The following is a 17,080-nucleotide window of genomic DNA, read 5'->3' as shown; positions in this document are numbered from 1 at the left end:
GTAATAATATACTGACTGATTTAATAAAAAGAATAAAAATAATAAATAGTGACACGTAAAGATGATTCGTGCCTTTCAGATCCAGTGACTGCAGTCATATAAGATAGGATAAGTATTATGCTCAGAATATCAGTCCTACGCGACCTTTTTTTACTACGGGAAAAACTCAGCTACAATAATCGCAGTCCTCAGTTCCCAATGAATACGACAAAACATTCATCAGAATCACCACCGTTAGCAATACCCGATGCGGATAGAAGAATAGTTTTCAATAAGGCATATTCTCTCAGCCGGAATAATTTTAATTTGACTAGCATCAAGTAGAGTAGTTTGCGTGCCATTAAAGAAACCTCGATAGTAAATGCGAGGTATCCATAAAGTCTAGAAAACAAAAAACTACACAATACATTATTTATTATGCAATCGCTGATTTTAAAACTCTAAAATGAATTTTATTCTATTTATCTATCAAAATAATTCTTTTATTTATGTTTAAGGTCTTACCGACAAGGAGCATTAATTTTTTTTAAATAATATTAACTAATTCAAAGGTTACCAAACATTTTCGGCTTACGGCTCCCTTTGATCATACTTTTTTTTTTACCTGCTTACTCCTAAATATATTTCTTGTCTGAATCCAAGTGTCACTCGTTTTTTCAGTGAAAATATTGGAATATTCTGCTGCACACACTTTGGTAAACCCTGGCCAAATATATAAATCCATAATGCAGTCTAAATATAATATCTTTGTCAGATAACATGTGAGACCTTTTTTGTATGATGATAATAATTCTATGCGTATTAGATAATGATAAGATAATTAATAATAACATAATTTTAAGCTGCTTCCACTTCTCTCGGTCCTGGGCATTGCATTACCACGTACTTCCGCAGAACTTTATCATTTCATCGATTCAGCGGCCTCTAGGTCTACCTTGTGGACGTTTTGTACTTCTTGGATACCACTGGATGACTAGATTTGTCCAAAGATTGTCTCTTCTTCGAGCTATGTGTCCAGCCCATCTCCATGTAAGGCTTTTAATAAACTATATTACATCGCATACCCTTGTCTGCTTCCTTATCCACTCAGTCCTCTTTTTGTCCTTCGCGTTATGCCCAGCATGCACCTCTCCATACCACGTTATGCTACTCTAAGTTTCTGGATCTCTCTTTTACTTAGGGTCCATGTTTCACAGGCATATGTGATTACGGAAAGCACACACTGGTTGAACACTTTGCGCTTTAGGCACAGTGGAAGGTCACTTTTGCAGACATTATTCAGGCGGTCAAAAGCACTCCAGCCTAGCTTTACTCTGCGAACAATTTCATCAAATATACATCCATCTATAGACACTTGTTGTCCCAGATAGATGTAGCTTTTCACCTGTTCGAGCTGAGTGCCATTGATGAGAATCTCTTTTTGGCAGCTTGGAAGTGGCCTACATCCAGCAGTGGATAGATTCAGGCTGATGATGAACATAACTTCAAACCATTATAAATGTAAAACATACTTAAGTAGGTACCTTTTATATTAAACATTTTTTATATTGCTTGATGCGCTGTAATATACACGTGTATGGAAATCAATTTAAAAATTTAAAGTCTGCCATAATAAATAAGCAGAAGTGGAAGCAGCTTGAAGAGGCCTTCATCCAGCAGTAGATGGATTCGGGCTGATGATGAAGATAACTTCAAATCATTATAAATGTAAAACATACTTAATTAGGTACCTTTTGTATTAAAGCATTTTTTCATATTTCTTGATGCGCGGTAATATACACGTGTATAGAAATCAAATTAAAAATTAAAAGTCTGCCATAATAGTTTTTTATATATACATATTTATTTTCATCTAATACTAATTTGTACATACATTAATTAACAATAATGACTTACCAGAATATAAAATCACTGATAATTTAAAATATGTGTCATGGAAGATATTTTAAATAAAATAATAACCAAACAATCATGACGTCACATAGATATACAACTAAAACAACCCAGAAAAGCATTCATCTTAAAAGAATTAGAAGAAGAAAAGAATCAATACCTAAAGTGAAATAGATAAAGTTCGATTTCCTAAAAAATCAAACTACAAATCGTCAGCTGAATGCAGAACTATTCTAACTTACTGTTCTTTGAAACTGCATACATAAGTTATGTATTACTTATACAAAAAAATATATTATACATCATTTTTTTCATCAATAGTTTCACTAAAATATAATGTATACATTTATTTATATAGATAATAAATAATTGCAGTTGGTTCTTTCAAAAAACTCCGTTCTAAAAAAAATCAAAGGGAATCCTCTACCTACCAGAGGGATCTAGTGGGAAAATACAAAGCTTGCAAGTTGAGACATTTTTATGCTAATTTACAATTGAAACTGAACAAATATTTTTTATTTTAAGTCAATGATAAACTAACAATTTTAAAAAAATGTTTAAAGTGTGAATTTGTTAAAGGACCCCATCTTAATATTACATAATTATTATTTTATACTCATATTTATTAATGAAATTTAGTTTATTAAGTTTTCAATTTTTTACGGTTTAGATTTTTGACTAATTCATAGTTTTAATATATTTTATATTTATTTAAAAAAACATCGATTTTTATAAAAATATAAATGTGTATAACTTTAAATCCATTTTATTTATATAAAATTGAGCTTCAATATTGAGACCGTACCTAAATAAAAATAATTTTCTTTTTAATATTTTCAGATACATATTTATTAATTAATACAGTTTAAATTGTAAATAATCAAACAAATGTCTCAAATTGCAAGCTTTATTTTCCGCTAGGTGCATCTGGTAGGTAGAGACTTCGCCTTAATGCATGCGTACAAAAAAATATTTAAAAGTGTGTCATGTCAATACCTACATTTTTAACACTGACATATTCCGTTTTTGCTTAGATAATCAGTAATTGATACATTACTTTGTAGGAAACGAGTAAACGACACCCAAAACTTAGTTTACTTATTTCTTTGCACGTGTTTATTTTATTTTATAACAGTCAGTTTGTATTTCTAAATGTCAACCACTATAATAGAGAGGCCATTCGTTATACATCATCTATTTACATAATAATTTATTATCGTCTGCTTACTCTGCAAACCAGCTAACTACACTTTATTACACGTTATTAAAAAGCATGTTTTCTATGTTCACACAAAATTTCAAACTCAAACTGAATACGTGTATTAATTAAGGCGCTAAGTACCAAAAAAATAAAAACTGACATTTTTATAGAAAAATGTTCTACATACCAACGTCAATAACCTCAACTATAGTCTAGGTGCCTCAAGCAAGTCAAAAAAATACAGCAAAATAATTAAACCTGTCGACGTTGTAAGTCCGTTGGCGTGTTTTATTTATATTGGTGTAAGTAGCACTGCAATGGTCAACGGCATTCAATATAAAATAGCTGACGATAGTGTGTTGATACTTGCGAGTTCTTAATACCTAAAATTATAGAAGCTGCCGTGATTGCTTCATACTGTCTGCTTCATGAAATTTTACTGCAATGACTAGGTATTTTTTAACTACATTCAATACTACTTTTTGGTATTTAGAGCCTTTTTAATACACGTATTCATTACTTATAAATAAATGCGTTATCGTTCTTCACACTAAACAGTCAACTACATGTGTCAAATTTTCAATATCCTATATGGAAAAAATCGCTATTTATATAAATTTTCTTTATATAATATAAGGGAAGTTAAAATAGTTTATTAATTCATAGTGCAGCTTATTTGCAAAAAAAAATCCAAGGGTATTTTTGGAATTGTTAAATTCCGCTCTATAGTTAAATTATTAAGGCTATACCTCAGTTGAGGCATCGTCTAAAAATATCGTGACTAGGCGATGCGCGGATTGTGCAAATGACGCGTGCCAAACGAAATATAATTTTTCATGTAAATCCAATATGCGTCCATTTAATGTTCTGTTTATTGTTCTATTAGTAACAATAATAATATATTCATTGACATGATTTCTTTTTCAAGTAAATGGGTAACGTTTTAAGTCATCTTTACATGATTTAAAAATGAATACCCCCGTTGCCATCATGAAACAAATTGACGTGTTCACACTTCGACGTTTGCTCTCCGATTACCAGCGAGTCCAAAATTTCATCCTACCTATCATAGATGTTTTAAAAGTACAGATATGCAACGATTTGGCTTCCTCATGAAACTGAATGAAGCATGCCGACAACAGCCGATAACTCACGAGAAATGGCGACGCAATAAAAAAAATGCAGGGCATCATGGAGGATTTACTTTTGTCATTATAACGTACCCATAAAATATAATGTTAACCTGGAAATTTTGCCGCAAATTGATTACCAACTTGTTTCACCATACTTTTTCGCCATACTTGCCGGCTTCACCATACGTTCTTATACCATGCCGCCCCTAGGTACCTATAGTTGAAAATTATTAGCCGTTTCACTGGAGTACCGTCTTAAGTTTTTTTTCCTTCCTGAAAAATTTTGCCTAATGGAGTTAGCCGGTTTGCGGATTAAGCAGTCAATAATAATATATATTATGTTTTTAAATTATATATTGAACATTCTTGTCAAATATACTTAAAATACGTCGACTATTTTATGCTTTCATTAATTGTTATAGGAAAAACAAATAAATAATACATAAGTAGTAGGTAGCTAATGTTAATGAATTCATTAATCTGCCTTCTTCTTTGGCGAACTAATTATTATCATTCGACTTAAAAGACTAACAAATTGATACAAAATAAACGCTAATATTAACCCCACTAAAGCCAAAAAGGCCAAAACGTCAAGAAGAAGATATCTATAAAGTGGAAGATCAGCTGAAGATGGTCTCAGGTGCTTTCCTCCATGCCGTGCAACGTGCTCCACCCAGTAAATTGCTGTCTCCATTGCTGATGCAGGTCTGTCATTCCAAAGCGCCGAGACTCGTTTGGCACTTTGTTGCATTCTGAAAATAATTGAATGTTAATACTGACTAAAGGTAATAGTATGTATTTAATAGTCTGAAGACCTAAAAGGTTTAAGTGATAACTAACTACAAAACGAGTTGTGATATGCATTTCATTGAATCTCATTTTAGTATGTCATAATATTGAAGCTAAATTTGATATAAAAATGTAAATGATTTAATTTTTTTTTATATAAATCGATATTTTTTTTAAAAAAATATAAAATACATTAAAAGAATTTTTTTTAATGATAAACATAAGCATACAATAACAATATGTAATAATAAGACATGATCATTTGACTAGTTTTATTTTAAATTGTAAGTAATCTTTGGCATTAAATAACAAATATTTTTATATAGGTTCAATGTTTTTAGATATTTATTTACAAACTGGTTAATAAAGACTATTTATTATGTAAAATATCAATAAAAAATAGTCTCAAATTGCAAGTTTTGTATTTTTCCGCTAGATACCTCCAGTAGGCGGAGCATTCAGCGTAAAGTAAATGAAATTACTTAATAATTAATAAAAAAAAAACTATTTCTTTTATTCAACGAATAAGATAATATATTTTGAGAATGTAACATTTTATATATTGAATATACCTAATTTGAAAACATCTCATGCATATACACAAATACCACAATTTGATAAGCATTTCGTGTTTAACAATGGCGCGAATCCAGCGGTTATAGGTTCATGTCTCGTCAAGTGTCGTATTTTTTCTAGTGGTTGTATGCATGAGATGTTTTCATTTTATGTATGTTTAATAATTATTACACCAACGCCCGGTGCTAGTAAAATTGTAATATTCTGTCTTATACATAATATGTTACTTACAACTTATAAATATAATGAACATATTATTATTATTTTTTATTAATTGTCATATACACACTATCTAAAAGTCATGTACACACTTACTTGTCCATTTTGTCCTCAGCTCTTAATTTAAAATGAGCTATATAATTTTATTATCTCAAAATATTTAAAATTTTGTGACTAAGTAATATTAAAATTACTAAATAGTGAATTAAATGCTCTAAACCTTATCAATTTAATAGTGTATTTAACTGACCTTGATCTTTGTCTATGACCTATTATTTTCATAAATTCGTTTATTATTATACCAGCAAAATACGTCTTTTATGCGTCGGTTCTAAACCAGGGGTATTTGAATAATTTGAACAATATACCTACATTAGGTATAAAAAAATTAAAGTAAGTCAAAAGTAGTACTAATTTTCAATGACATTTTTTGTTTTTGTTTTCATGGTACGCATTTATGAAAATGTTGATATCCACTAGTCTTGGCCTAATAGACTGAAGAATTTGTAACCATCCATTTCTTATAAAAACAAAAATCTATTAACATACCTCCACTCTGTTGAATAAAATAAAAATGTAAGCCCGTTGGAATAAAACGAGCAAACTTTGTAACTCTCAGTAATTATCAAAATCTTTTTAAAACGATAGTTTTAATATACTGGTAACTGACAAGTTAAGTTTATTAAATATAATTAAGATTGTAATTATTGAGTTGCAATATAGAATAACAAATATGTTATTGAATTAACGTTTTCGTGATATAACTCCATTATATCTCATATCTATCATCACTCATTATATCATATCATATGGTATACCGAACCACATTTATGATTGAGCTGCAAGGATATTAAATTAAATCTTACTTAGGACTTAAAACCTTCTTCAGCGCGTGCGCAACAGACTCCTTGGTAATCGTAAAGTAGTCAAGAATCACTCCAATTCCACTATCTTGGGCTGCCTGAGAGTTGGCAAACTGGTCTCCGAACATTGGAATGGTAATTATTGGTACGCCACAGCTCACTGCTTCAACTGTTCCCAGCATACCGGAGTGAGTGATGAAAGCCTTCACGTTTTTGTGACCTGAAAAAATTATTCGAGAATTATTTTCCTAAGTATTTTCTTATTTAAGTGTAGAGTAGCAGAAAACTTATCGGATTATAAAACTATTAATTAAAGATTATAAAAAGAAAGTTTAAACAAATATTATAATATGAAAGTACTCATCAATATAGAAAAAAGCTTACGAACTCGAGCTTTTAATAGTTATGAATTTTTTTGGATATAACATAAATATTTGAGTGGTAAAGTATAAAATACATGATTCTACATTAATTTTTAGAATACCAGAATAAAATATACATCTACTGCACTGGCGAATGGTGGAGATCGGCTGTTAAGATCCGCCATCAATAGTGCACATTCATTTTTAGTCATACGTATTTGTTTTAATTGAAATAAGACTATAATTTACAGACGGTGTTGGTTAGTTTTTAAAATTCAATTAAACCCTGCGAAACCAAGCCATAATAAATAATAGTCAAAAAATACTCATCTATCTATAAAATATCTAAAAGTATGCTATTAAATCACACATAACTTTGGATATTTTATAGAACTTTAGATAATTTTCATCTATTATAGTTTGATAAGGTAGGGCTTAATAAAATTTAAAAAATGAACCAACAATGTGTAATATTAATTCTTAATCCAACGAAAACAAACAAGAATGAATGAAAAGGTGGGCACAATTTTGTCATATTGCCCAAAATGTATCAAAGCTATTATGGTTTGGCTTAGGAAGGGTTTAATTTATTTTTAAAAACTAACTATCACCATCTGTAAAATTGTAGTCTTGGTTCAATCAAAGTAAATACGTATGATAACAAAGTTTAATGTGCACTATTTATGACGGATCTTAACAACCTGCCTCCACCTTTCGCCACTATATCATATCAATTTTATACTTAGTATTTTATATATCTATAACCTAAAACAAACCATTTTAAATAATCATCAATTATGTATAACCTTTTTTTGTGTATTTAGACAAAACATCAATATATTATTTCGACTAGTTTAAAAAAAAGCATTTAGCATATTTCAGTCCATTTAAAATTAGTAAATACCATTTTCTGTCGGCGCGCAGGCTTTTAGACCCAATAATTGTTAATTTAAAATTTGAAATCTTCATAGATTTTGATGCATCATATCACAAACTAAGATTATATTAGGTTGGGATAGGTTAGGTTAGGTTATGTTAGGTTAAGTTACGTTAGGTTAGGTTTGGTTTGGTCTAAAAAGAAAGTTATACAATATCATGACGGCATCTACCCAATATTTTTGTTATAAACCAAATTATAGTTTTCATATGCATTAAATTAAACATTAAATTTAACACCCACGGTGGCCACGCAGCTTAAGCATTGGGCTATCACGCCGTGGGTCTCATGTTCAAATCCTGCGTCTGGCAAGTACACATATTGTTTTTCAATTTGTGTGTGAGTCAGGGTATGGACCTAATAGGTTGAGCAAGTGGCTGACATCCATTTCTCGTAAAAAACAAAATCTGTTAATACAAACCTCTATTATCATCCTATTAGGATCGGACATGGTCGAAAAAAAAAGTTAAACATTAATCCGTCCACTGTTTCATAATATATTATAATATGTTTCTACAAACCTGCGATTATCACCTTTCACTTATAATTTCACAGTGATCATTACTGTATTCATAGATTTTTTTAAATGTGACAATTTCTAAAAAATAAAGTTAATAAACCGAGAAAATAGAAGAATTTCTTACGCAATATGTCATATTGAGGAATCCACTTCATCAATCTAACGTTCGGTGGCGCTCCAGTCATATTTTCACTGTCCCATTTCCACAGAATGTTCTGAGGAATTTCTGCAAAGGCATCTTGCAGAGCGTTCAGTTTGTCATCGGGCCAAGATGAACTTATAAGCATTGATCCCATTGTAAATAAAACCACCCCACGGTGCGAGTCGTCGAGATATTTCATCAGTTCCTGAAACCAATAATATTATTATTGAAAGTGTTTATATTCGTGCAATACCTACATTAATTTTATTAACTACAAAATAATTTGTTTTTCGTTATTATAACATTATACATTAATTATTATCAATAATAATCGAATGTATGTCTGTCCGCTTCTGTTTGTTTAGCATTACGGTGATGTCTTTACCTACCAGAGGCACTTAGCGGGAAAATACGAAGCTTGCAATTCGAGGCGTTTTTTTATAATTTACAATTTCAACTGTGTTAATTAATAAATATGTATCTGAGAAAAAATATAAACATCAAAAATAAACTTACAATTGTAAAAATTGCAATAAAATGTGAATTTGTTAAATCGGGCCCCATCTTATTATTAGATATATTTAATGGTCATATTTTTTATTACAATTTATTTCATTAAGTTTTCTAAGCATCGTTTAAGAGATATTTGAATAATTTTGAGTTTTAATATTTTTTATATATATTTTAAAAAAACATCGATTTTTTACAAAAATATAAATGTGTATAACTTGAAACCTTTTTTATTTATATAGCATAATTTTATTTATGGACCATAAAACACAGTTGAAATTGTAAATTATAAAAAAAAATATCTCAAATTGCAAGCTTCGTATTTTTCCGCTAGATGCCTCTGGTGGGTAAAGACATCGCCTTACTCAAAAACTAATTGACCAATATTGATGAAACTTGCATTTATTTTTTTGAGTTTAATACAAACTTGAGCTTTATTATCTTCTGATACTCCAACTATACAACCTTCTTAAAAATAACATGCTCGTCACATTCATGGTTGGTTATCACAAAGGTTTCTTTTAAAGATAATAATTCTTTATAATTCGACACGTATTTCAAAATAAATTCTCGATATTTTCAATATTTCAATAGAAACGAAGTTACATAATTTTAAAAAACTGAGAATTCTGAGAAATATAACCGTAGAAAAAATCTTTTTGAAAAAATACGACACACAGCAGGATTCGAAGCTGTATCTCTCGGGAATCGCGCACGTGTTTTCAAATTATTTATTCTCAATAAAAAGAATGTTATGTTTTTAAGAATCTTTTGAATTTTTTGTCGAATAAAAAAAAATAGTTAAGAAACGAAGTTATTTCAAAAATGCACGTTTCAATGCGCACGTGTCATTTTACTATGATTATTTTATTTATTTAAAAGCGACAAAGAAAAATAATTCAGATATATTATTAATATGTACCTATTTACTTTATAAATTAAAAAATCTAACTTGCGTGAATATGTAGTTTCTCATAAATATTTACATCTCATTTAATATTTTACAGTAGGTAGGCGAGTACCAAAAAATATCTGCATGAAATTTATTTATACAGAAATAACATTTATCAAGTATCACAATTATGTTTAATAGCTACTAACTATAGTATTCACAACCAATGTTTAAAGGGGCCTTGCAATTAAAATTTAATAAATAATCCAGAATATATAGGTAGAATGTAGGTTATTGGTGCATAATCAATAATAAGTATTGTCACAATATGATGGTGTGAATGAAGCTGGGATATATTATTTTAAGTTTGAAGAGGCTATTAAAGGCTGGCGTATCGCGTAAAAGTGAGAATATGGTGTATATTATTTTAATGTAGAAAGTAATTCTGAAAAACTCTATACTCGTAATTTGCAGGAAAGACTTATTTGTCATTATGATATACTACGTCATTATTTATCGTACTAGAAATCAACATTAATTATTAATTAAATAAAAAATATTAATATTACAAGAAGTCATACAGATTGTTTTAAATTGAAATAAAGCCAAATTATTTTAGTATACCTATCAGATAACCGTGCTTATAGTAAATTTGAAATTAATTATTTTTTGTCAATATGTGAAGCTTACCTTTATTTTATTAATAAATCTACATAATTATATAAGTATAGTGAAATATATTGGACAATCTTTCCGGAAAAAACGGTATTTTTTTAATGGGAATACGTTTATTTTTTTATTTAAAAATAAATAGGTATAATATTATTACAATGGAAAAAATAAAAAGAGAAATATAAAGTTTTCTCCAAAATTACCAGTCAATTGCAAAGTCCAATGAAAAGTTTGCCGAATATTTTTTATCTGTTATGCCAAAATATGGCTTTGTTATAAATACCAAACGTTGGCGTTCCAATAATAGTATATTATGGTATTCATATATGTTATTTATATTATTATTAAATGTAGATTTCTACGATGAAAAATTAGGCAGAATAATTAATAATAAATAAGTACTCTTAAAGATACCAAAGAATTTTAATTTTCGACATTTACACAACACGTTGGCACAGTTTTGACTTGTAATACTATAAAAAAATGTAAGTTATGTTTATTAATTCTGTTTGTATTATTTTTAACTAAATTAAAAGTATTTATTCATACGATATTATTGAATATTTACTATAAAGATCTAATTTACTTCCGTAATATAAAGTAAACACACAACTGTAATTATTAATGTGTCCCTAATTAAACACATTTTTTTACATATGAAAACTTTATTGAAAAATACTCTTATTTATTATACGCCATTATTGTTTACTCTCAATTTTCTGATAGAAGGTCAATAGTATAAAGAAAAAAATGCCTGTCACATGGCAAGGAGGTACATATTTTTTCCGAGAATTGTTGTTTATGAAGATTGAATATTTTTTTCAAAGACGCAGTTGTTGCACATGGGAAGTGTTATTCGTAATTTTCCTTTTATATATAAAAGTTGGGTATTTACAAATTAAGATAGGTACACCTACCATTATTCCACTTTTATATAGTATTACAACCAAACACGAACATTTCACTATTTACAAAAATTAATTCAAGAAATAGCATATCTCAAGCCCCACCACGTTTGCTCTCTCTGGAGTAGTAGCATATTAAAATCAATATAAGTATTAATGTTTGTGTTTCTATGATTAACGTCACTCGCGATACCAAAAAATCTTAATTAAAAAAAAACTCTCCGCAAGATAGACAAACTGTTGCATGATGTTTTCAATTGTGCAGTTGAACTCTTTGATAGCGTCATTAAACTATATATTATATTATGTATGTTTTTGTGGATGTTCTAAATAGGTTAAGTTTATAATATGTATTATTACTAAGTAATTGTTTTTTTTATCCATTGTTTACGTATAATATATAGCGTTGTCTACTCAAAATTTTACATCTGGCAAATGGCGTTAAATCTAAAGTTTTCTGATACAGCAAAATAGTGTAAAATTGTTCGTAAAAAATCTACATTTTTACACAAGACTTTCTTAATACCAAATCGACATACTGGATTTTTCTACCTTGTAAATTAACTATTAAATGTAAGCGATTACCAAATGCTGTACCTGAGCCGGCTCTCACTTCTAAACTTGCCTTGTCTGCAACGTGTCGAATACATCGATGTGACGTCATCGTTATTCACAAAACATAGGTTGCCAAATAGAGCTCCGCACATTGTTCGGATGCAACTTTTTAGTTTGAAAAAAAAACATACATTGCTGCTGTCAATAAATCGCATGCTAGAACAATATGCCAGAACGCATATGAACACCTACAAATTGGTCATTCCTATACCGGCTCAGCGATCGCCGCATCCAAATATCCATACGATTCGAGAGGTTACGCACGACTGTCGCTAAGTAGATGTGCGCGGTCTTCACATGCAACACCGGATCGACGTTCTTAGAAGGTTTGATTTATGGCTATATTGCAGACGAGACGAGTTTAGATGTGAGAGCCGGCTAAAAACTGGAATTGATATCGCAAGGAGTGCCTTTCTAAAAATGCGATGCCTCCTTAGCAATTCAGACCTTAACCTTGGTCTGAGACAGCGTATGGTTCGTTATTTTATTCCCTCAATTCTTTTATATAGTATGAATGCTAAACCAAGGGATGCCACAAAAAATTAAGGCTGTGGAGTTATGGCTGAATAGACGCATCCTCAAAATTCCTTGAACTGACCTATGTACTGTAGGATAGTTAAAAATAACTTCACATGACCTAATTGATAGTATTTACTCAACTGCATTTAGGACACAGTCTTTTTGCAAATGAGCGATAATAATCATAATTAATTATTGTTACACTGATTGAACTATGTACATAAAAAGGTGGGTTACCCATTTTTACCACATTTTTCTTAGCTAGCATTCTTGTTCATCCGGTGGTTGTTTATTCAGTACAAATCTTGCAATCGATTTTTAACTAACTTCCCGAGCAGCTAGACACTTGAAACTTTTAGAATTTATCAGAACACGATGCCAATGCATTCTTTTAATAATTTTAGCCATTTTAACGAGGAATTGAATTCATTTTCAGTTAATTCTATTTTGTATGTTTCGGAAAAAAAAATCGTTAATAGTAATATTTACTACTCACTATTATTGGTTGCTAGGGGTCTAGCAACTAAATTATTAATATATACGTGCGTTACTGTGGAAATCAAAATGACATTTCAGTATTTTATATTTGTTTGTTGCAAAATAGCAAAAAAAATATTTGTTGACAATTGCCTTATTTGTCCTAAATTATTAATTGTTGTTTTTATTTAATAAAACGCAATTTTTTTATAGTACTTATTCCACTTTAATTAATATATTAGGACCGGTTTCGTCCGCCTCAGTGGGACATTTTCACATTAATACATAGAATTGTCAAGTTTATATAATTCAACAGAAAATTTAAAAACGTGGTATATAAAAAGTTCTTTTTATCTTGTAATTATTTCATCTTAAATACGTTATCAGTTTTCCAATACTTTTTTGTCTACATATTAGTAACAGAATGAACGCACTACAATGAAAAATGACAACGATGGACCCTTACATAAAACCTTTTGTCCGACGTTACTTTTTAGAAGAATATACCAAAAAGACCTTTTTATATACAACATTTTTAAATTCTGTTGAACCACATAAACTTGACTTGACTAGCTTAAACGATCAAAAAAATTTGTACTTGACATGTCATATTGATTTCCATAGTAACGCACGTATATAATATATTAATAATTTAGTTGCTAGGACCCCAGAACCCTAACAACCAATAATGGTGTATGTAATAAATGGAGCTATACTCATTATTATTATAAAAGTGAACCTACACAAAACCTTTTTAATGTGCTCATTTTGTTAAAAATATTCTCGACAATTGTTAGCGTATGTATGTGTCTAACTTAAATTAAATTAAAATAATTACAAGATTAAAGGAACTTTTTATATACTTACCACGTTTTTAAATTTTCTGTTGAATCATATAAACTTGACAATTCTATGTATTAATAATTCAGGACAAATAAGGCGATTGTCAACAAATCATTTTTTTGCTATTTTGCAACAAACAAACAAATATAGAATACTGAAATGTCATTTTGATTTCCATAGTAACGCACGTATATATTAATAATTTAGTTGCTTGGACCACCTTCTTAGCAACCAATAATAGTGGATTAGATTACGGATTTCTTCCGAAATAACTTTTCATACAAAACAGAATTAACTTAAAATGAATTCAATTCTACTTAAAGATGGCTAAAAGTATTAAAAAAATGCATTGACATCGTGTTCTGATATATTCTAAAAGTTTCAAATGTCTAGCTAGACGGAAAGTTAGTTAAAAATCGATTGCAAGATTTGTACCGGACAAATAAGAATACGAGCTAAGAAAAACGTTCTAAAATATGGAAAAGTAATACAACAATAATTGTACAATAGTGTTAAGAAAAAAATATTATTTTTACCGGACTGATTTGATTTTTTCTTTCCTTTATATGAATACCACCAATTTCCACATGATTTGGCGGCCTGGCTACAGCTGCAGTCAATGAAAAATAAGTATTCACCAAAACCAAGCTCATATCCTTAGCGATGTCTTCAAGAGCCGGCAAGTCTTCGCCATAATACTTAGTCAGCAATTTATGTTCAGGAACTTGCGAGTACAAATAATATGCTACTTTATAGCAATTGTTAACAATGAAAGCTTCCAGAGTTTGTAAAAAGCTTGGCGATCTTCCATGATACAGATAATGGCTGGGTACGTGCGAGGGATTACTTGATAGTCCGAGTCTGTCCGTAGTCCAAGACATCATAAAATGTGACGTAAGTCCTATAAATGGAGCTTTCACTTTATGGACTATACCCAAGCCGCAATCACTGTTAAATTGTTCAAGTATTATGACATCATAATCACCTTCGTTAATGCTCTGGACGTCTTTATTCTCTAATAAGGCTTCACATGTTGTATATCCTATCGTCAAAAGCTCGTTCATTGATATTATGTGTCTGCTTATTCTGTGTATACCAGGGCAAGAACTAACATCGACAAGACTGAAATCAGAGAACCAAATCGGTACTGAACCTCTCAAGCTTATGTCTTGATAGTTTTTCATTGGTTTTTCTAATGGAAAATGACTTATTACTGTCACATTATGGCCCTTTTCCGCTAAGCCTTCCATTAACGGTGCGAATGTATTGTAATGACTTTTTCCAATATGTGGAAAAATTCCCAGTATTCTATATCCAGATGTTACGTTTAATATAAACAACAAAATAACACTCAAAATTATTTTGGAATTCATTATAAAATCAATTTAAATAACCAAAAAAAAACACTTCAGTATTTAAATTATAAGACGTAATGTTAGTATCTCCAAATACACATATTAATTAGTATGAATAAATCTAAAACCACTGATATAAAATTTTATAAATTAAAAGTAGAGTTTTATACACTTTTAAAGTATAATTTTGTTATCTTATAAACCACTTTTTTGTCACAATAATATGCACTATGATTATAATATTATTGCTACAATATATTAAAGTTGGTTTGAATTTAATAATTTTCGATATGATTAGTTAGTTATTGGTACTTGTTAATATTAAACAATTAATAGATCCATTACACTTTGTTAATTTTTCACAATTGTATTTCACAATGATGATTATTAATTATCTAATCGTTTTTTTAAATGATTATTCCTTATCACTATCCACTTATTGTGAAGACGTCAAAGTTTAAATAATTTTTACAATAAAACAGTTCGATTTATATAATATATATACATATTATGTAGAAAAAAAACTTCACAATAAAAACTCGTTCTTGAATTGGATTGGTAGACGCGACACACGAGACTGCCCAGGACACACTAATTAGATAAACGGCTTATTCGCGTCGATTCCTCGAATAGTCGCATATTATTAACTCCATTATTACTTCTACAATACAAGTATAAGACGTATTATTGAGTTAAAATATTGAGATACCATTTTATTTAAATAACAATTTGTTTCACACGCAAACAACATGAAAACAACAAACACATTAGAAGGTTACTTATCGCCCTAAATCAATTAATGATAATAATAGTGATAATATTATTAGGTTAACTCTAATCTTTTTTCAAAATATCTTGGTTATCAGTGGTTTACTGATACACGTTATATCAAAAATTTTATCAAATTTGAAAGCTTCTAACCTAATAAATAAATACGTTAATGATTTTACAAAATTGTCGTATTATTATTAATTCTTTGTGTTTTTGTTTTGATAATTTTAATTTCTTATGTTTTTTTTATTTTATATAATATGATAATTATAATAGGCATCATGGCCCCGATCAGGATGCTTGGCGGGCCCCCATACATATCGCTTAGGTTAAGGGCAGTGTGATGTTCTACACTAGTGTTCCCTAAATGGTATTCCCCAATGTAACCCCAGGGATCCACAACGTGAAATTAAAGACGTTTCGTCTACATATGTTGAATGATTAATAGTATTTTTAAATAAATTCACTTGAATTATTGAGTTTTCGGCAGTCGCCTTTCTATTATAGTAACATGCGACTCTTCAATATATTTGATAAATAGCCATTTTTATTAGTTTGGAAACACAATAAAAACAATTAAAATTAATGTTTACACGTGAATTATCATTTAATTATATCAGTTATCAATATTAAATGGAATTGCACCACATAGCCACATATTCGTAAATGTTAATTGTATTCGAGTTCATTCTTTTTTATTATTAGCGCAAATTTATGGATGTGTTTATCCCACTTAACTCTTCGACCTGACACGCCGGGTCCCCTTTAAGCCCGGGCCCCCAGCCTAGAGCCCTATCACCCCCCCCCCCTCCTTGTGGCGGCCATGATAAGCATATATTATATGGACTAGGTTGTGTGAAACATAAAATGACTACAAAATTATTAG

General features: G+C 29.7%; 1 protein-coding gene across 1 annotated transcript in view; it reads right to left on the bottom strand.

The window, feature by feature from the left end:
- The window catches only part of LOC147070646 (uncharacterized), a 63,590-nt gene that overhangs the window by 23,452 nt on the left and 23,058 nt on the right, over positions 1–17,080 (bottom strand). Inside the window, exons 7-10 of the mRNA XM_085949162.1 lie at positions 14,605–15,435; positions 8,618–8,840; positions 6,678–6,894; positions 4,712–4,979 (exon numbers count right to left, since the gene is read on the bottom strand). Of these exons, the coding sequence (XP_085805288.1) occupies positions 4,712–4,979; positions 6,678–6,894; positions 8,618–8,840; positions 14,605–15,435 (1,539 nt within the window). The remainder of the gene's footprint in view (positions 1–4,711; positions 4,980–6,677; positions 6,895–8,617; positions 8,841–14,604; positions 15,436–17,080) is intronic.

Source organism: Rhyacophila brunnea, unplaced genomic scaffold (genome assembly GCF_057557595.1).
Source record: "Rhyacophila brunnea isolate RB1 unplaced genomic scaffold, BYU_Rbru_1.0 scaffold_21, whole genome shotgun sequence".
Lineage (NCBI taxonomy): Eukaryota > Metazoa > Arthropoda > Insecta > Trichoptera > Rhyacophilidae > Rhyacophila > Rhyacophila brunnea.
This window is presented reverse-complemented; position numbering and strand designations above follow the sequence as displayed.